The sequence below is a fragment of the Trematomus bernacchii genome, unplaced genomic scaffold (assembly GCF_902827165.1).
Source record: "Trematomus bernacchii unplaced genomic scaffold, fTreBer1.1, whole genome shotgun sequence".
Lineage (NCBI taxonomy): Eukaryota > Metazoa > Chordata > Actinopteri > Perciformes > Nototheniidae > Trematomus > Trematomus bernacchii.
Genome location: NW_022987593.1, coordinates 1,007,425 through 1,029,963, shown reverse-complemented (window position 1 = coordinate 1,029,963; position 22,539 = coordinate 1,007,425). Strand labels below are relative to the sequence as shown.

General features: G+C 43.0%; 1 protein-coding gene across 6 annotated transcripts in view; it reads left to right on the top strand.

Annotated features, from left to right (window-relative positions):
• Positions 1–793: 793 nt before the first annotated feature.
• rbfox2 (RNA binding fox-1 homolog 2) overlaps positions 794–22,539 on the top strand; it is a 35,384-nt gene continuing 13,638 nt past the window's right edge. For 3 of the 6 annotated variants that reach the window (XM_034129365.1, XM_034129362.1, XM_034129366.1), the window contains exons 1-3: positions 795–1,915; positions 8,641–8,691; positions 22,033–22,236. In XM_034129365.1, coding sequence (XP_033985256.1) covers positions 1,664–1,915; positions 8,641–8,691; positions 22,033–22,236 — 507 coding nt within the window. In that variant the 5' untranslated portion in view covers positions 795–1,663. Of the gene's footprint in view, positions 1,916–8,640; positions 8,692–13,184; positions 13,759–22,032; positions 22,237–22,539 lie in introns of those variants that run through there. The other 3 variants (XM_034129364.1, XM_034129363.1, XM_034129368.1) reach the window with 3 other exon arrangements.

Here is a 22,539-nt window from a genome sequence, read left to right as displayed (position 1 = left end):
CAGGCAAGAGGAACTAGAGACAGACAAATAAAGTATTTATTTGGAGCAGACAATGTGTAGACTTTCTTTATACCCTGCGGTTGAGCATTTTGTGCCTGAATGTGAGCATGAACACACATACTGTACTGGCACCTTGGCATGTTCAGCATGAGATTGGTGGTGTAGTCAGGGGAGGCTAACCACTCTCACGCCCTGCAAGTCAAATGGGAGACTTTTGAAATCATATTTTGCTTGTATTAGGCCTATAATTTGCTACAGCAAATTGCCTTTGAAGTATTTGCTTCCCATGGTAGCCTTTGACCACTGGGTGTCATCCAAGCAATAAAAATGCCAGAGGAACACAAGGTACTCCATGCTGCATGACTCACAGCTGTGCTAGTGTGAAGACCTTGGCCTATTGGTTGTGTAATGAGTTGGGAATGAAATCTTCTAGAGCTGGACTTGATAAGACCAGACTCTCTGTTATTCTGCCATGTAATGTGACCGCCAATAAACACGTTTTTTGTAAAAACGGCTTCATTAAGATAAATGTTGGAAATGATGTACCGGTAAAAAAACAATAGCGAAATGAACACATGATTTAAAGGCTTAGGTTTATACTGTGACAGCGTGGTCGTCTCACTGCCATAAGACCCCCCCCCCCACACACATATGCGCACACACCTCCCCTCGGTGAAATGTATGGAAGCACTGCGGCACACTGCGTGTATTCTGCAGGCTGCATGGCTGCCTGGCTCAGCGTTCAAAGGGAGAGCGGAAGATAGGAGGAGGGGAAGGACTAAACCAAGAGGGGAGGAGGGAGGACAATTTCCTTTCTGTAACACACACGCTACAAGATCACACCGGGAAAACGGAGAGAGGAAAGAAAATTATAGGCGAGAACGAGAGAGAGGAAGGAAACAACGCAACACCTCCGTCCGTTTGGTTGCTGTTTTTTTTGGGGTTGAAATCGTATCTCCTTTTCACGCAGACTTGCGGACTAACATGGGGGGAAGAGAGAGCTCCTGACGCGGATTGACTTTCAGTGAACCTCTGCTCTTTGGTGCAAGTCTGTGGCTAATAGACAGGGAGGAAAAAGGCGACAGGGAAGACATGTTGAGGTTTCTTTCGTCTTGAGGTTGCCGTAGGATGTTGATGTTGTGCTCTTAAAAAACAGACGGCTCGTAGAGAAACAAGACGAGGCCAAATGGAAATTGGGCGGTAGGTTATGCTCACGAGCCATTGTTTTAATCCGTGTTTATTTAATTGGCGTGTTATGATCTGAAATAACGTAGGCCTCTTAGGCAGCCCTGCAGTAAATACATACACGGTCAGCAAACGCGATACAAAGCTGCTGGTATTTTAGGGGGACATGTTTGGATTGAGACACTCTGTTTTGCAGTAAGGTAAAAACTGCGTTTACGAGCTTTTTGTTTTTTTAAACAAACGCGGTGGATAGATTACATTCTTAAACCAGAGAGACAAAACAGTTCAACTCTTCAGGGGGGTCATACAAAGGCCCAGTAGAGAATACAGTAGAGGCTCATTTGCAGAATTATTGGACAATTTGATCTGCAGTGGAACACCGTCCACAGACTGACTTAAAGCACAAAGGTGCACAGGATTAGGCAGTCTCTTTCACCCCCAGTTTAGCAAAAGACAAGGAACAAAAGAAGATTTTTAAATGTTAATGTCTACCGACGTTGCATCCATCATGCTGCCTGTATCCCGGGGTCTCATGGACCGGGATAGAGAGCTGGACCCCATGGCCGGGGTGCACCCTAACGTGGGCGGGCCTGCTGCGGTTGTCCGGGGCATGAAGCGCGGAGACCCGGAGCCCGACGGACAGACAGCGGCTGCTCTGGTGGACTCTACCGGGGCGGAGTGCAAGCGTCCCCGGATCGACGGCTCGGGAGGGATCGGCGAGGTTGGCCAGGTGAGGAGGATACTCTTTTTCCAAATACAGTAAATGCATCCACGATTGCTAGGGCTAATGACAAGCGTGGTGTAATGATCTCTTTGGGTATTTTAAAGTGAATGTCTATTTCCTCTTTTTAGGTTGTAATCTGTTCATGTCGAATTCATATTTGCAGATACAGTTGCAGCAGAAAGGCCACCATTGACAGTCCACTAGCAGCACTACAGGACATACCACCACATTTCACAGCTGTACATGACTACATGCTGATAATTCAATTTTACAAGGGGGTTGCAATAGTAAGCATTTAATCAATGGTGCTCACTGGGCTGTTTAGCTACAAAATAGCATTGTAGCTTCTATATTGCAAACCAATTTTAGAAGATTGTACAGTGCCTTTGCAGAATGTATATCTTGTAATACACCATACCAATCTGATTATTGTCTTGGATTGTTTTATATCCAGGCTAATCCAGCACCTCTTTTTAAAAGTTCTTTTTATGTGCGTAGGCTACTAAATAACTTGTTACCTAATAGCAAGTCCAATAGTCCAATGTGTATCAATTTGTTACATTACATCTAGTTGCTTTAACTCCCCAAAGAGCTGCCTTTCTGTACGAATATAAGTACAGCCCAGGCAGTCTCTGCTGAGGGTGGAGAATGTAAACAAACGTGACCTTTTCATCATACAAAGAACCCTCTGCCATGTGGCATCATGGTGGGACAACATTTGGTTTAAAATGTAAATTGATGTCAGTGTTTGCTTGTGTGATCTTTGAGGAAGGGGAGTGGATAGGAGGGGCTACTTGAAGTAAACAAAGGCCTCCAGTTTTATTAGGGGGCAAACAGCCCAAACCTAATCAACCTAATTACCTTGAATTTCAGACCCCTGCTTTTATCAACAACACTGCTGCAGTGTTTTGCCTCTTGGTCTGTGCTTGAATCAGCAAAAGTGACTGACTCTCTTAACCTATTTTCTTGCAATGTCAGTCAAATCAATTTGCAGGTTTTCTCCCTTTGAAGCCCAACAATGGGGAAATATTTCTTAATAGAGCGCTGCAGGAGGATGTCCTGGACATCATTAAGGTGTATTAGGTGGGGTGAGGCACTCTATTGGAAAATGGAAAGCTATTTCTTTGCCATTGAAAGCGCTAGTAATGGAGGTGAAGTGGCCTGTTTGCCTCTGTGTGGAAAACTAAATGGCTTGTTTTACATCCTTGTGCTGTTGGTGAGTGCTGACCGACAGGCTTAGGAACGTAATGCACTTAGAAACAGATGTGAGTGGAAGAGAGTGTGTGCTTGTTTGTGTGCGGGTAGAGAGATGTGCAGATCAATAGCTTCAGCCCCTAAAATGTATTGAATGTGAGCTGGCTGGACAGTCCGGAAATGAAAGTGGGAGAGATGCTCCCCTCCCTCCCTTACTCCCCCTCTCTCAGTTGGTGCAGGAACAGATTTACCCTATCACTGGCAGTAAAGAGGCTTTGTTTCCAGCTAATGGGATCACATCTCATACTGGAGGGGGCATTATAACCACACTGATCCTGTGATCCTTATCTAAGGCAAAGGGGTTTATACAACACACATGCACAAATGCAAACATATACATTGGTATGATCTAGATAAAGATTATTTATGTTTTTTACTTATGAAATTAAACTTAATTTATAAGTGGAAGGACCAAACATGCGCTGTTTGCAGCTTATCAAATATGACAATATCCTGTTTTTATTGTTATTATTTAACTATTATTTAAAAAAATATGTTGGCCTTTCTTCTGACAAAATAAGACATTTTAAGACATCACATTAAACTTAAAGGTTATTGTGATGTGCGTTTTCCCTGAAGTGTTATTGATGATTCATCAAGAAGATGCCACCTCAGGGAAACTGTAATTGACAATGTATAGATTAAATTATCAATTGATTTAATTGATACAATATGATGAATATACTTGTCAGTTGTGACAAATGTTCTGCTTCATCTAAAGACTGATATTCACTTTGTTAGCTCAGCTTAGAGTTTTTTTTTAAATATACCAGTTTGTGTATATACAGTTAAACACTTTGATATCTTTTTATACCCCATAGAAAAAGCTGACTCCATCGATATTCAAGAAGCGAATTGGGTTGAGTGACGTTACATTTTCCTACTTTTTAAATCGCAGCACTCTGCTTTCAAAGAGGCATCTGTAAAAATGCACACTAGCTCTTCTGTAAAGCTAATCTTCAGAGGGGCATAAAAAGATGGAAAATGTTACAGCAAACCGTTTCCAAGAACCTTGTCTACTTTCCTCCATCCTTATTCCATTTTAAATGTAATAACAGCATCACGGCACAAGTTGAACTCTGACTTGTGATATAAACCATTTGCACCACTGCTGTCCAATAATGGGATCTTTCCCATTCTGTTGTTGACGCTGCTGTTTTTCTCATTAGGGGCATGATGTCAACACAAAGCGGGGGTGGAAATGCTCTGTCGAGTCAAATCTGCAAAGTTTTCGCAGAGCAGCAGTGCATATATAAATCATTGCAGCATGCAGTGGATGACTGAATGCTCAGCTAACACGGACGAATAAAGATCACTAAGTGCAGTCAACAGTACGAGTTCAAATGTTCATGGCTGCTCATAGAAATTAGCTGCTGTGCTGACCTCCTGCCATGGACACTGTGCCCGTCCAATAGTATAGGTTTTAAATGAATATTAAGCTATCTACTGCACAGGCCACCAGCCACAGTGCTCCCAATAAAATAAAAAATAAAAATGTTCAGGCCGTTATGCATTCCAGTGCTGCACTGGGGAAGTCCTGCGTTTACCAGATGGCAGTGGTTTCATAACAACACTCTGCATCTTCATCCCGAGTCGGTTTGGGGAAATGTTGAGAGTAGGTTGTCCGCTTGAATATCCATCTGCTTTACTGCTGAGTGGCTCGTGTTTTGTTGTCACTGCGTAGGAACCGGGGCTCTCTCTAACCTAATAAGGTCTTGCCTGGGGTGACAGCGGCGAGGACAAATGACTTGATACGGACATTAATGTTGGTGGATCACCCTCTGCACTTTCATCTCAGCTACGGCACTGACATAGCAGGGAAACGTCAGCAAGAAAAATGAACTCTTGCTCTGAGCTGAGAATATTTATTTAGTTTTTCGGGACCCGGTTTTGCTGTGATAAACTGACAGCAGAGGTCTATTAAATGGATTATGTTTGAGAGAGAAGCCTTCATGTTTGGTTGCTCCGCTTGGAGACAGATTGGATGTGCTTTAAGTGTAGCCATCCTCACATGTCAATTGTAGTTAAGTGATTTGTTACCCTACAGTGATGATTATGATGTTGTTTGTATGCTTATAGTTAATCATGTTCATTTAGATCTAATGCTTCATCCATGCTTTATCTCTTATGATCTTTTGTTCGACAACAACAATATATATTTGGCTGATCCATATACTTTACAACTAAATATTTTCTGACAGATTGAAATATCAATATTTTATTTAATAATCATAGATCATAGAAATAATGAGTTAATGAAAATCAGTGAAATCAATTTTCACCCATGTTGCTAATTCACTAGTTGTTTAATTATTATAATTCTTTAAATGACGAATCAACTTTTTCCAGCCCCTTTTTATATAATGTGAAAATGTACTGTTGTTTAACAAACATGACTGGTAAATCAGAAATGTTTTATTTGATTTGATCTGGAAATTATCTTGTGTTCTGAAATGTTTTGATAATTAATTGGTTAACCAAGAAATACTAAGAATAATTATTAGTAGCAGTACATAATTGATATACAAGTGCTTCAGATTCGGTAGAAATATGTGAATTATTTATTACATAGTTTGACTGCACTTGTAGAGCCCTGTGCTCATCAAATTAGGGATTCACTGATCGGCCATTATATATAATAATAATAATAATCATACCATTATTAAAACAAAATGTGTACAGCACTGTGTGCAAGCGACTGGGATAATTATTTTGTAATAAGGAAACAAGTGTGATTTCAACACGGTTTTCCGAAGTTTGTAAAGCAACATGGAACGATAAGGTATAAATGTCTAAATTGTTATTTATAAAAATATTGAAATCCAATACCACATTGCTTATTGTCACAAATACCTCATCCAGCTATTTGAGTCCGTGTCAGACTGATATCAGTATCTAATTTCAAACAGTAATGTAATAAACACCAGATGAAATATAAAAGTACACAGCAGACATTTTTTTAATGTCATCACCGTGGTCCCAAAAAGTCCAGTTTCAGACTCAAATGTTATTGTAATGATATTGTTATGGAATAATCATGGAGTGTGATCATAATAGGCAATTATGTTTTGCAGTAAATAATTACATGCAAATACTAATCTTCTCCAATCAGGTCTGAAATAAATTGGGCGATAAAAATAGCTTTATCTTAACATGCAGATCAGCGCAGTGAACACCAGTAGATTCTGTTGCATGTGATGCGCCAGACGATACTGCTATATGGTGATCATTGTCGCACAACCATCAAGCCTGCCTCAAAAATCCTCTTTGCCTGCGGCCAACACCGTCCTGAAAAAGCATGTGTAGGTTTACTGTGGAAAGTCAGAGGGATGTGAAGTACATTGAAGGGACACAAACTTCAGATCACCGGCCGACTGTTTGGAGGCTTAGCACATAAGTGCTCTGTGGATGAAATGGATTCACATCCTCCTGAGTGTGTGGAGTGCCCTGCTTTGCAGTTAGGTAGGATGACTCTCAGAGCAGTGAAATGTAGTTCCTCTTCCACTCCTCTTCAAAAGAACAGCAGTCCCAAGGCACGATAGGAATAGATACGAGTCTTGTGACTAAATTAGACCCCACACACATTCGCAAAACAATTGCACACAAACACCTTTCACCACCTGTAGTTTTTGGAGAAGAGTGCAATGGGTTTATGTGTACAATGAATTGTATTGTAAGATAGTTTGAAGGAGAAAGTTGCTCTGCTCTTTTTGTACATCGCTTGTCCTCCGATTTTTATTATCACAGGGTCGGCCCTGTTCCCTCCCCCCCCTGAGCTCGCCTTCCCTCCCCCTCCTCGCCATCTGTTGACTTCAAGTCATTTTGTTACTTTCTCCTGATTGCTCACCCGGTCTTCCCCTGCTGTCCATTCTCTTGTTTTAGCCACCCAACCCCCTAAAACGCCATCACCACCCACAGACAAGAATAAGCTGTGCTCCATTCGTCATCATCGGCAAAATAAAGCCTGATTAACTATCGTACCAAGTCTTCTTGCCTCTCATGTACTGTGATGGTGACTGCGGTGCTGAGAGGGATACACACTCGACTTCAGCAGCCCTCCCTCTCTCATTCCTCCCAGTTCCTTGAGGAAATTAAGCACATGACTCCGCTCATGTATGAGTCATTGTCTTTGCTCCCTCCGTCTCTTTTCCCCCTTTGCTGTCCATTTCCCGTTGTATTTCCATCTCTGGTTCCTCATTCAGCCTCTCGGAGTATGATTTCCAGATGTGTTGCCCCTCTACCTCGGTGTACTGCCCCATAAGCCTCTTTTTGTCTCTCATTTTTTTGGTTTGGATTCCATCCTCCTCCATACCTCCAGTGTGTTGTGTTTAGAGTTTGGACTAATACTTTATTCATGTTATTCAAGCCTCTAAGAGGTAATACATTATTTAGAGCTTCTGCCTCCCAAAGCCAGTTCACTAAGTACATTTTTGGCTCTGAGATAGACTCACACAAACTGCTTTTTTTTCGACCGGGAAGATGCTTCCTTCTCCTCCCCTCCCCGACCAAGCCCGGTACATTTGGAAACATTGTTCTTTGCTTTAACGAAAAGGCCCTATGGGGTCCAAAGTTAGATGGCTACAGTATTAATCAGGCGAACTGAAGCTTTAAAGTGCGCAAAGCAAAGTGTTCCCCCTGAGGATAGAGCAGATGAGGGACATTGGTTTCAGTTGAAAGGAAGATCATGCGGGGGGGAGGGGGGAAGAGAGAAAGGGGGGGGGGGGGGGGGAGGAGCTGAATTGTTTTCTAATCTAGTGATATGAATCCAGAGACAAATCTGTTTTCCTCCTTCAAAGCGTGCTGTAATTGCTGCGTAAAGCTCCCTTTTTTAATGGAATATATTAGCATAAAAGCTAGAACACAGTGTTATGAGTACAATAAAAGAGAGTTACAACTATCTTCCTGTAATAGGGACATGAATTCTGTGAAATGTTTGCTTCCAAACAAATTGTTTTTTTAGGGTAACGTGCCATGTTAAACTGTAATTACTCACCAGATGTCAGATGTATCCGTCTTTGCTTTACACAGCCAGAACACTGAGAGGAATGTGTCGGGGATTGCATCAGTGCTCATGATGCCGCTTCACACCGACGGGCTTCATGCTCGCCGACACTCCTGACCTATTTATGATTTAAGAGCCGTGGTGAAAGCTCTTTCTTTCTGCTCGCCTTTCATCTTCTGCTCGCCTGATCTCACTCGCCCCCGTTATCACGTCTTTGCAAGCAGACAAAAGATCCGCTGGGTGGAAAACTCTGGAGGAGATGGCAGGAGTGTGTCACCGGGCGAGTTAATTTGATTAGGAGTCGGTAACACCACAGAGCTGTAAAGTCAAATAAAAATGTGTGAAGGAATAAAGACGCGTGTGAGAGAATGAAATGGCATTCCTGACTAATAATACAAAAAAATTACATCAAAGGGATGTATTGCTTTGCAAATGACTGACCATGTGTACAACAATCTGCTCTCCTGTCTTTCAGAACAACGACCCTTTGACCCTTGGCTACCATGGCTACCCATCTCTTAGTCAGGTAAGGAGTTCATGTTTTTCTTAAATTCTTCCATCCAGTTTTCTGATAATTCTTTACCATTCATAAAACATTGTTAAGGCTCAATGAAGATCCCTAAACCAAAAGGTCAGGGGGGGGGGGTGTAGATTATAATGAATCAGTCATGTAGAAGAAGAAATTCCTCCACACCCTTTACTCCCCTAGTCCTGCCCTCCCACAACTTTCCTTTCTACTCCAAACAAGAAGTACGGATATTAATCATTTTTTATCTTTTCAATTTTTGCTATTTAACCAGAGATATTCTAGTTTTTCACTCCGCAAATGAATACTAATAAACACCATATGAAAGCCTATTAAGTATGTGTGCAAGGCAACAATCTGTTTACTAGTGTTTGTATTAGTCTACTGATTGTGTTATTAGACTGTTCAGTTTATGTGGTTAATCCTTAGATCATCCTCCCTTCATCCTCTCATGCTCTGCCCATAATCCCTTCATCCCTCGCTCTCTGTGATACCCAAAAAACCTCTGGCTGCTTATCTGCACTCTATCTGTCTTAAGCCTTTACTTGTACGCTCTTATTTGCTTCAGTTTCAGAGATTGATTTCTTGGCAGTCTGTTGTGCCATTTAGCGGAAGCCTGGAAGCCAATTAGCCAGTTTTCATTTCAATGGAAGATGATACATCTTTGATCCGTTTCCTTGCTAATAATAATGTTCGAAGTAGTGTTGCCTCGTGCGAGCAATCTCACGTTAGGATGTAAAGAGGTCAGTCAGGAGTTGCTTAAGGGACTCGGAAGTATGAATCGTCCTCTAACTAGGGAAAAAAGTCAGAGGAAAAAAAACAATGCGGGCCGTTGGAGGCTCCCACAACGCAGAGGTGCTAAACTGTCAACAGCGGTGTGAGGATGATGTGATCAAAGGCTCCTGAAAGGAAGAGCCTGGAGAGCAGCAGCAGCCTGATGTGTGAAGAGAGGGGCGAAGACTTTTCAGACATGAGATATAAAACGTATCTAGCTTCTTTTGTTTTAAGATACAATTATTAAGGCCCAGGCTCCACGGGAACGCATACGGCAAAACGCATAGGATTAACGCAAACGCAAACGCCAAAAACCTTCCGTCCACACGCAATATACACCGGATTGTGTCTTGCTACACGAGACAGCTCTGTTTAGATCCAACCGCTGGAAAAGCTGCAGTACATATGCCGAGCCTGTACGTGGCGCTGTAACTTCCTCCACAAAAGCAGCAACTTCCTCCACAAAAGCAGCGAAGAAGAATGGTTGTCATGGCTGCACTTCTGTTTATTCTCAGCGGTGGGGGCCGAGGGAACCGGGCAGAGTTTTTCGCCGGTCAACGTGTGTTAAAGTTTAAATCTTCCGGACAAAATTATAAAAGTGCCGGTCAAAGGTCTTCTTTGTTATTTATTGAGCTTTAAAACAAATGAATAACGACTCTATATAATGATATATAATAATAAAATACACGTAGCCTGTCTCTCTTTCCTCTCTTCTGACAGAGTCAGTGTCTGTCTCATGCAGCAGCTGATCCAGTAATGATGACTCGACAGTAAAAATGAACATATTTATAACTAGTTTAGGTAGTTTGAGAGGTAATTAAAATAGCTAAGGGTGATGATCTGACTTGAAGTGTGTGTTTTGCTCCCGCTGCATCACAGCGGGAGGAGCTGCGTGTCTCCGTCCTGTCAGAATAGACTTCACTCGCGTTTATGTCCATATCGAGATAAAGATAAATAATCTGAATTCAGTGTACAGTGTACTTTTGCGGGGGTGAGCAGCAGAGGCGGGGAGAGGCGGGGCTATTGCGTCGTCATTATCAGAAAAGGATGACCGTATAGGCTGCCACACGGCCCCGTTGGACCCCCCAGAGCGCTCCGTTCCCAGATCTATCCACCTTTGGACCCGTTGTCGTTTGCAGGGTCCGTTTCTACCGTTCCGTTACGGCGTCGTGTAGCTTAAAGGGCTATACGCAAGAGAAATATGCGGATACAACCCGTTTTAGTTCCCGTGGAGCCTAGGCCTTAGATGACTAGCATTTTCATCGCAGTGACAGAGGACAGAAGAAAAAATATTGGCAACTATTTTGATAATATCAGTCATTTTTTAACAATTTCATTATTTGAATCCAGACTCTCAAATAAGAGGATTTCCTAATTGATATAACTTTGTAAACTAATTAGTTTGGGCATTTAGACTTTAAGTTAAACCTTTTTTTTTTGTCGTCATGTTTGGCCCTGTGAAGTTGTGATGATGATGATGATAAACAATTATCGCTTTAATTGAATCAGCAGATATTTCAAAAAATAAAATAAATAACCAGTAATTGTTTCCCTACATCACAATAATTAAGGACATGTGGGTTGACAGTGAATAATCTAATTCCAAAAAGGAGTCATGTTTACTTTCTCTGTATATTTAAATCTTGTATCAAACTCCATTATAGCCAACATTTCGTAATAAAATGTAATTATTTACATTATTTAATATGCTCTCGCTGTTATAGTAGTTTTCATTGTTACTCGGTGAGTCTGCCTTTCCCGTGCAAGATTTAAATTGCCTTTCCATGCATAAGGGATACACAGGAAACCATGCGTGCATCTCTTGGATGCCGTGCTGTTTTGTATGAGTAACGTATTACCTTGTTGGAAGGACATTGTTGACTGCTTTATTAAAAAGGATGGGACATGATGCATCCTCTCGTCCCACGGTTTGTTTGGCTTTGATACACACGTCGTTCTTTTGTTGAATTTATGTTTGGAATAACTGCCCAAGGCATGTTCCCTGTCACAGTGGTTGATATACTCTAGGAGGCGTGTGGCGCAGTGGATAGAGCATTGGCGTTCGGATCAAGGGAGCACAGGTTCAAACCCCACTGCAGTCAGCATGTCGTTGTGTCCCTGGGCAAGACACTTCACCCCAAATTGCTCCTGTGGGGATTGCCCACAGTATTGAGTATGTAAGTCGCTTTGGATAAAAGCGTCTAACAATTAACATATAATGTAATATCCCCGTATTTAAATATGTCTGAGAAAGATATCTGGCTCTTTAGCTGCTAATTAAAAGCTGCTGCATTTAAAGCCTCTTCCACACTATGTTCTCCAGCTAGTCGCTAACCTAGTGTATCCGTGGTTTTGCAGGCCAGGTAGGGTACAGGTGTTTTTGTGCTTTTTGGCTGAAAATAGATGTTTTGTGCAGCTTGAAACATATTGGTGGAAGTGGTCAGTGTGAAACAAAAGAGTAAAGCTGTCAAACCAGAACAATGAGCTGAAATATGCTAAAATGCACCGTTTGAGGAATTGATCCAGCTTTACAAAGCCCTTTGGTAATGCAAACAATATTGATCAGTCCTTCTTTAAGGATTATCAACTTCTTTCTACTTTAAATGGTCCGCAAAGGGCAAGAGATTTTTAGATTTTGTAGCAAGACAGATAAGAAAACAAAATATAAAAAGCCTAGGGGGCATCAAGAAGAGGGAGGAGGGGGAGACCCCATTTACACGGGAACGAAACGGGTTGTATCCGCATAGTTTCTCTTGCGTATAGCCCTTTCATTTACACAAGGCCGTAACAAAACGATAGAAACGGACCCCGCAAACGATAACGGGTCCCAAGGTGGATAGATCTGCGAACGGAACGCTCTGGGGGGTCAAACGGCTCCGTGTAATCGCCTCTATACGATCATTTCCCGATAGATAGCTACTGTCAGTAGCTACTGCTAGTGCTACTGCTACTGACCATGCTACAGATGTTAGTGCAAAATCTACAGCTCCTCTACCACAACCATCAGCAACAAGTGGACATGGAGAATTACATGAACTACTACATGTTGCTAAATCCACCGCGGGGCATAAACAGAAGGGCAACCATGCTCCGGGGTCTTCTTCGCTGCTTTTGGTGTATTTTGTGGCGGCAGCAGCGCCACTTACACGCCTGGCATATGTACTACAGCGTTTCCAGCGGGTCGAGCGGTCTTGTGTGAACAGACACGTTAAATGAATCGAATGCGTGTGAACGGAAGACTTTTTTGAAAACGCATACGGTGCGTAAACGCAAACGTTCCCGTGTAAAGGCAGCCTGTCCCAACTTGGTAGAAAAACAACTGTTGTCCCAGGTTGACCTTCTCATCATTTCTTGCATACAAGAAAAACCTGCCTTCACTTCAACTATAAGATGCATTATAACTGTGACTGTATTCAGACTTCAGCTGGGTTGTAATTTGTTATGGAAACGTTTCTGTATTAATCTATTTAGAGTGCAGTCGTGACTTTTCGGAAAAATGACTTGGGCGCTTATTCAAACATGAAACAAACATGTAAATTGCGAGAACATTTATGTAACAACGAGCATCTCTAAAAGGGGAGAGAGAGAGAGAGAGAGAGAGAGAGAGGAGAGTCTTCTCTTCCTCTCCCAGTGGTGCCAGCAGCCCCAGTTAACTCACCTACATGTAGAAAGAGAACAGAAGAAGAAAGAGAGAGAGAGAGAGAGAGACAGGGGGAGGGAGGAACTGCGCCATGAGAGGGAAACAAATGGGAGGGGAAAGTTTGCAGGTGTGACAGAGGCAGAGAAGTGGGAGGGGGAGGCGTCAGGCTATCTGGGTGAAAGAGGAGGAGGGCTGGAGAAGAGACAGAAGAGATGAGCAGGCAAGGGCACAGCAGCAAAACACAAGGCAGGGTATAGAGGGGAAGGAAGGAGCGAGTGGGAGAGAGAGAAAGAAAAGAGTGAGTGGGAGACCGAACGAGCGAGGGAGAGAGAGAGAGAGATAACGAGGGGAAAGGAGAAGAAAGGGAGAAGTAAAAGCAAGCGAGGGAGAGTGACAGGGACAGAGGCCAGCACAGGAGGAGGAGGAGGAAGAGGAGGGGGGGTTGGCATGGCAGACAGAGCGAGCGGGGGCAGAGAGAGGGAGATTTTGAATCTGTGAGACAGACAAGAGAGACTGAGCGGGTGAGGTGACACAGGCTCTGGGAGGGAGAGGAAAGCAAGGCAGCGTGAGAAGAGGAAAGGAGAGAGAGAGGAGCAGTTTGAGTTGTAGCACAGAATACGATGATGGGACTGTACTATCCTTCCGTGTTGTCGGTGAGTGTTTATCTCCATATATTTTCCCTATCGTCCTTTCTGTGTGTGTGTGTGTGTGTGTGTGTGTACGCGTCTGCTGCTGTATCTCTTTGCCGAGCCTCCACAGTACATGGAACGGCATCAGAGCGGGCTGTCATTGAGCATGAAATGTTAATTAACTGCTAACAGATGAGGACTCTTCTCGACCCGCTTCACTAGAGTGCTCTGGTCAGGGCATTTCAGACTCTCGTTAGGCACCCAGTTGCTACGAGGGACATAAACACAGAAAACTAGCGGAGTAGGCGTAGATGACAGCGAGATACAGCCTTGGAGATCGTATCTCTACAATTATGATTTGCTACGGTGAAATGCACGAGTGGCGACGTGTTATTCTACGCTGTTGTTGTGGCATCTGTTCTCCTGCCCAGAGCTAGAAGCGCACGCACTCTGAACATCTAGAGCTGCCACTGCCAGAAACTGTGCTCTGCCATGTATTATGTATGCTCCGAAGATACATGAAGTACAGCATGTTAGTCTGTACCGCTGGATGTAGCAGTATGCTGTTTCTGCGGTAAACTCTTTAGACATTTCTGAGTGGAAACAGTGAGGGAATAAGGGGGAGGGTGAGGAACGTAAAAAGTCTTTCTTCTTTATTGCCTCTGCAGCTGTCTCTGCACATCGCTCAAGCCCTGTGAGCGAAAGGGACAGGTGTCCCCAGAAAACAGTTGTCTCTGTCTTTTTACTCTCTCTCTTTCTTTCTCCTCCTTCTATCTCTCTTCTGCATGTCCTCTATTCAGCGCAACACCTCCTCACTGTAATTTCTGTGTCACACATTTCACAAACACACAGCAGCTGAAGCACACAGTGGGCTGCAAAGTTGGTGCGTGAAGTGTCTCGTTCATATCATTACATTTCGTTTGGTGTGAGTCAGGGTCTGTGTGTGTGCATTTCTGCCTATCGTTGATTGCGCGCGTGCTTCTCGTTCAGCTGTACCTTGGATTCCTGCTGTCTTTACTGTTTGACCTCTTTTCTCCCTCCTATTGCTCTCCCTGGGGCCCTGGCAGCTGTTATCTCAATGTTTTCCTCTAAGAGCCCCTGGAAGAGGGGGATGGGTTGGGAAAAGAGTGAAAGAATGAGAGCGGGAGAACAGAAAATTGATTTTTAAGGTGATGGGACCCCCTCAGGCAATTGCTCATGGATTAAGAAGCTGGAATTTTGCAGAGGTAGACAAATGAGAGGAGTTGAAAGCAACAATATTAGGTCAACTGGAGAGAGCTAGTTTTCTCTGTGATGCAATTTCATACTGTAGAGCTGACTTTGCAGTTACGCGTGTGTGTGTGTGTGACTGAGTGTTCAGTTGCCTCATGACGGCAGTAAATTATTAGCCCTTTTATTGTGTGGCTGTATGCTAATATATTTGGCCCTCGCTGCTGCAAGAGACTTGAAGTAGCACATTGGGTGCAAAAGCTGAAATATTTTCTCAAGCCCCACCTAAGTGTGTGCCCTAAGGCAAGGGAGAGATGCCTACCTGCTGCAAGACTACTACACACACCCACACACACGCACACGCACACGCACACAACCACTGCCACGCTTTCATAAACTGTAACCGGGTCACGAGGTTTCATCCCCTTCCTCACCCACCCTTCTGCACCTCCCTCCCACCCTCCACAAATCTTGTTATTGATTTTTTGCAGGGTTAACAATGATGGTCGGTAAGTGATCCCAATGAGCTGTGTTGCCGTGGCAACTTGCATGAGTCATACATTTTGTAGGGATTGTTAAATGGTTTTAGGAGTGAGGAAAATGTCGTCGGGAGAGCCATGTGAGGTAAACACCTTTTTGAACTATGCCTCTATAAAAAAGAACAAAAAAGACTAAGAAATTGCCCGAACCTGGCGTTAGAGGAGCGGTTATGGCTTTTTGAGAAGCTATTTGCATAATCACTTCAAAAGCACTCGCAGTGAGGTATATGCGTGAATTTGAAAAGAACCTGCCTTTTGAAAGAGATAAGGGTTGCGCTCGCTGACTCTTGTGCGGTTGACAGTGACAACACTGTCCTATGGCCGGTTTGTGTGCATTTTGAAACGACACACGACAAACAGGCGAGTACGTTTATTTTCACAGAGCCCTACCTGAGCTCAAACAAGACTAACTCGTTTGATGGTCATACCTAATGTATTGAAAGACGCGTATGCACGTTTGGTAAACACATGTCCGCCTGCTAGTTTGTGTGTTCACCTGCACATTTGTTTGTTTGGGGTGGCGCGTTGCTTTTAATGAGAAATAAATGTGGACAAATAATGTCATCACCCTTTTGTTTGCAGTGTTTATCTTTCATAAAATGCTGCAGTGGAGCACAGCGGGCCATTGACACAGCTTGTGGAGGGATGACGAGGCTAGTCATGCGTGTCTCCCTGCGCACATGTCTGTTGAAGTGGGGTCTCCCAGAAATGGTGTGTGAGAAAGGGGGGTCGTATGTGACACCCTACAAGGGGAGGATGGGGGTTTACTGGGAGGAGTTTGTTTGACAAGCAGGCATGTTACCCTATAAGGAGATTGAGAAGAGTGAGGGAGGAGGAGCCCAGGCTCCAGCGATATCTTGTTGCTATGAAGCAAATGTGCTTGATTGACATGAGTGGGGGCGGGACGTATGCAAGGGTCCCGTCTGGATTTTATGAAGCGTAAAGAAGCGCAGCAGAGAGAGTGGGAGGAAAGGGAGAACGGCAGCAAGAGGAGCGCAGAAGAAGAGCAAGAGGGGGAGGAGGAGGAGGTTTTGACGTGGGATGGAATAATTTAACAAGAGGGTGTCTCCTGGCTCATCGGTATGCCACAGACACGCCGTAAATGTTTCTCCAGCTGTTTGCAGCTCGGGTAGCATCGGCATGGTGTCAGAAGCCAATATCTGACTTGAACACAGCTTCTCCATTTAATACAATTATTGAGCCAAAATGTAAGCTGCTGCTAACAGCATGAATCACATTTTCCACAGTCAAGTTTGTTTGTTGAATTAGGCTACAGACTGATGGCTGCGGGCCCGAGAATGTAAGTTACTGAAATGCCATTATTCATGTGAAATGACCCGGTGTTGTCCTAGTTAGCTCTTAGCCACGTTCCTCTCCTCCTCCCCGTCTCCTCGTAGCGTAGTGAGACTGCTGCAGACGGGCCGATTTTATAACATGTCTCCTCAGAAACACTTGCTGTTGCTAACTGACCCGAAAGTAAGCCAGCTACCGCTCTGAGTCACTGCCTGTGCCTGGCCAACGCATACACTTACACAACCCTTAATGCCTTAACGCCCCAACGGCAGGGGAGCGGAAGCACAAACGCGCACACATGCTGATATGCACACGACATGTACACAAACAAAACGTACACAAAGCTGAGTGCTGGCACAAATGCACAGCCAACCCTTTTCTGTCTACAGGGCAGTACTTTTCTTCAAATTGAACAGGATTGCCCTCCCTCCTCCGTCTTTGTGTTCCTCCTCTTATCTGTGTCCATTTATTTAGCACTTGCTTTTATCCGGATGCGAAGAACAAAGGCCGCTCACAGTCAGCAAAAGGCCCATAACTTGAGGTTTTGAGAGAGTGGGGAAAAAAAGCAGGCACACACTATTTCTGTAGATACTGGGCTGTTGACACGGTGTATCAGGAAGAGAGCTGTTGAGATGCGGCTAAAATGGATCTCTTCTGAAAAGGCCAGTCGTCAAACACAAATACAAGGTTGTTTTTGGCTCCTATTCCTGCTTCTATTTTTGTCTGGCAGAAGGAGCGGCAACAGCCGGGGTTGTCCATTCCCCTGCTAGGCTTTAGTCTGTTTCTGTGCGTGAGCAACGACATTAATGAGGAGGATGTTTTGATTGATAGGCATATAATCTGCTCAGTGGTATAGACTGTGGAGATAATATATAGTATCACCGCCAAGATTTGAAATCCTCAAGTCCTAAGTGTGCAGTAATAAACATTCAAGTCACCATCATACTGTCTTGGTTGCATCACAACTTGTCAAGTCCAAGACTGACTCATCAGCAGATAAGTGAATTTTCTCATGACTCATCAATGCTGGGACTCGAGTAAGACAACGGGAGCTGCGATGAAAATGTAAATGCAGGAGGATGGTAGTTTTCCCAACTCATTTGATAAGCGGTAGAATGTTTTTGCTCTTCGTCTGTAGACAATATTCTCTGCAGCAACCATTTGGATCACCTAAAAAACTATTTTCCCTACGATATTGGACAACACAAACTAATTATTAGGCATAGCAGTGCATTGGAAAAATGCTCACAGTAGCATGCTAATATGCTAATGTTTAGAAGGTGTTATGTTTATCAGGTTCACCGCCTTCGTTAAACTTGTTAGTGTGCAAACATTTTCAAATGAGCATTAAACATAAAGTGTAGCTGGGGCTGATAATGTCATTAGTTTAGAAGATTTGTTGTCAAAATTATGAAAAGCATATTATTTTTTACCTAATTTGCTAGATGAAATGTATCATCAGAGGAGGCACAAAAGCAGTGGAGAGATCAACATTTGTCTTGTTTTTCATTTTTATAATAAGCTGTTTGCTAACATGTTGCAGCAATAAGGTAAAACTCTCTACACGTAGGTAAAGTCCAAGTGTATCGCCCTCTTTTTACTTTGTTCATTTCACCACTTGACCCAACCGGGGTGATCAACTTTCCCTTTCTAGTGTGACACAGGAGCAGGTCTAGTTTCCTTATTTCTGTTTGTCATGCAAGTGGGCTCCTACCTAGTAACTTGGCATGATTCTAGGAAGAGCAGATGTAAGAAGAAGTCAGCAAGTGTATCATTTAGCACATAATGTGTTTATGTCTCCTGCTGTGTAAAGCCCGATCTAAACTGACTAATGTTTCTCATCTCGGCTCTCTTTTTCTCTCACTCTCAGACCTAATGAATGCAGGATGTCTCATCCGAGGATTTCAGCTCATGTGCACATTATTACCATCAGTGATGTAACAGTGTTACAGAGAGAAATGCCTTTGCATATTAACATTTTTCTGGCCTATTTTTGAGCTTTTGTAAATTAATTAGAGCCTAGAATTCTAACTACTATTGAAAGAAAAAGGTATGAAAAGAATGGTTGACAGGAAAATATGTACACGTGGAATTTTCTGACTGAGATTGAGATATCGCAGATCTAAATGTGTATTTACTTGCATGATGATATTAAAACATTTACAGGGCAGAATGAGCCTGTGACTATAATGACTAAATGTTTCTGAAGAAGTGTAACGGTCATTCTGCTACATGAAACTTGGTCAGGACAGGAAAGCAAGGATGTGAGGGATGTTATCACGTATCAACTTCTTATTCTAAATGCTTGTGGACAACATTGGAAGAGGTTCATACAGCTGCGGGGTTTAGAGGAGCGGACACAGCTGCTATTTCAAAATGTGAATGCAGTTTAACTTGGACTCTGCGGTCAGTAATCTGGCGGCTGTGAGGCTCGAGTGCTCGGCACAGGATATGGAGAACATGGTTTCTATTCTGGCTGAGGTGGAGACTCTTCACCTGGCAGCAGAAGCAGTTTAGGTATGAAGCGAGGATGTGTGCAGTGAGTGGGACGGCAGTGCAGATTCCTGATGAACACACATTTACTGTACGTTATCGGGGAGAGGAGGGAGGGAGGGAGATAACAGGATTGCTGGTTGTGGTTATCCTGCTGAAATCAGGCCAGAGCTGCAGTCATAAAAGGTTCAGAGCATCTCAAAGCATTCCCTGTTTTCTCAAAAAATGTGCTTGGAAAAGTGAAATAGACATCAGGTGAATCTATTTGAATAGATAATAGAAATAGAGAGTAGAGATTAAATATATTGGTGATGTTAGTGCCAGAGATTTGTAGTGTTGCAGAGGTCTTTACTGTCTTAAACATGTATCTGTGTCTGAACACTTTTGTATTACAATTAAATGTGGGTTATTAGCTTCATAGTAAGTGGTTATTTTGCAAGTTTATTTTTAAAGTCTTGAGTATTGAGGTCTGATTAGTAATAACTTATATTTACTTTATTGTGCTTTGGGGATATACAGTAATACAATAATTAACAGAAATGTCTTTATAAAGCTTAAGTGCATCAATCAGGGTTTATTATACAATTTGTTAAATACACATGAGACACATTTTTGTTATAGAGGTCCTGACCGGCACAGCAAGGGGTGGCATTTTCTAAAAACCAAAAAAAACATTTAATGTGTAATGCAATATACCCCAACTAATGAGATGATGTTTTAATGTCTCTACCTGTTAACAGATTATTTCTGTAATGTCACTTATTTTTGATTTGTAAATATTAAACACTATACGTAAAGCCTGGTTGCATTACACATGTGTACCTGTGTCATTTACACGACAAAGTGTCCCTCTCACTGTCAACTCGGTGCAGCTCTGCTGTCGCTGCTCTCATGTCACAATATCGATGTGATCCGTGTCGACCGTGTGCATCGCCGCTTTGTTGCTGAGTCGAGGGGCCCGGCTACCGTGTCACAGGTGTGATGCTGAGAAAGGTCAAAAGCTGGGAGACAGATGGCGTGTACTCACACACACACACACACACACACACACACACACACACACACACACACACACTTTTAACACTCCCAAAGGGACAGAGATCTATTGTGCAACTCAGATGGGCATCGCTTCTGCATCACACACACACATATACACACATCAAGCAGATGTCTAGTAAGCATCTCTCTTTAGTGGTATAAAGAGAAGCTGAATATTTATTTTACTAATAAACTATTGTTATTATTACCTGTTCCTAGTGCCACCATAATTAGTTCTGCTGCTAATACAAAATGATAACAGTTCAAGTAATTATGACTCTTAAAAGTTGGAGGGAAACCGGAAGACAGAAAGAGCATAATCTTATACAGAAGCCATTGTTTGCCTTTTCTTTCACTCAACTGTTGTCTTTCATGATCTGACTTAGTTTTTTAGGTGTCTTTTGATTACCTTGTCCGCTTTCTAAAAGGAATTATTATTTGTTCAGTTTTGTAGTTCTTAATTTTTTATTTTCTAATATATCTTAATGTCAGACTGTGACAGATTGCCAGTGGCCTTTTTAATTAATGGTTGAACTGATAAAAACACCCGGGACAAAATGCAATTATGCCCAGGACTTTTGAATCCCCTTCAAGGTCTAATTCTTCATACTTTATAAAGCCATGCTAGCTGAATTTAATACAAGTCTGTACAAACATTCAGGAATAATTATAACAACTCTCCACTTGATCCCATCATCAGTTCAATATTGTCCTGTGTCCCATCATCATCAGCTGTTTTTAAGAGTATGATAATTAGCTTAGTTTGCTTATCAAATGCCAGCATGCTAACTACTTAAAGTAAAATGGTAAACATGATTGAATCCATGTTAGCATGATGATTCATCCTTAATCACAAATCTCCAGAGCAGAGCAACATGACTTTATACTTAGTCTTGCTATAAATATTGTATAATGCTTGGTCAATAAACCAACAAAAAAAGATGTTCTCCCTACTGTCTTGAATTCATCTGCCATCTAGTGCTGCGTTAGCGAGTTATAAAAGGATCTGAGAGACAGTGGAGGTTGGTGTATCTTTTGTAGCCATGGATCACAGACAGGGTCATGCTTCTTCCATCACTCATCACCTACCTTCCCCCCCTGTCCCCGCTGTCTTCCTTCACTCTCCTACTATTACCATTTTAGGGTATCTATGCCCCACTGCCAACAGCCAGGAATGTGTGTGTGTGTGTGTTGTTATCCCTGTGTCGTGTTTGTGGGTGCCGGTATTGTTCTCCTACGCACTTGAATATAAGTACCATGTTTCTTTTCTGGGGGTAATGATGTTGTTCCCTGTCATATAATAATAGTGATACTTGGGCAGGCTTCCTCACTAACAGTTGGTCTTTGTGTGAGCATTTAGGTGTGTGGGTGTTTGCGTGTCAAAGGTGGCTTGTGAGCAGAGGCGTTTGTGAGTGTGTGTGCAGGCGTTAGACACTCACCATTGTAGAACACTGAGTATGGAGGCATCTGACCCTCAATAATAGATGTGGCTGCAGTGAATATTTAATAGGTGGGGGGTGTGTGGATACATGCACGCATTTACACACCCGTACGTGGGGAAATGGAAATATAATATCCACGCTTGTATGACTTTTAGACTGAGGCTCATGGGAAAGTGGTCTCTGTGTGGTCGAGTGATGCTCTCTGTAAAAGATACTGTGGACGTTAGCCAGCCGGCTACTTTAGCTTTCACTCCTTCCTCACTCTTCTCTTCTTTTTCCAACAGGGCGCTCAGGATAATGCTGGCGGTCAGGAGGGCCTCGTACCCCCGCCTTTCTCTGCCTTCCCTCCACCTCCACCGCCGCCCCCCCAGAACGGCCTGGCCCTGGATTACGGGGGCAGCCTGTATGCAGCGGGGGCCGTCCAGGGCCCCGTGGAACTCGGTGGAGCAGTGAACAGTGCCGCCAACGCTGCCAGCCTCAGTGTCCAAGTGAGTGCCAGTCTCTTCCTCTGCAGCCCACATCAGGGCTTTGCCTTGAAAGGGCAGCGAGAGCGAGAGTGTGGAGGATCAGGTTCTAAAGATAACCAAATAGTAGAAATTCTCTTGGACGCACCAATCTGATTGTTCTTTTCCCAAACATTAGATTAGATTAGAAGCATTTATTTGTTATTATACAAGTACAACGAGAAGATTAAAGCTATCAAAACATTCAGAATGGACAACATACAACAAAGACAAGCAGCATTCATACATACATAAAACAATAACAAAATGAAGTGCAGGAAATAATTA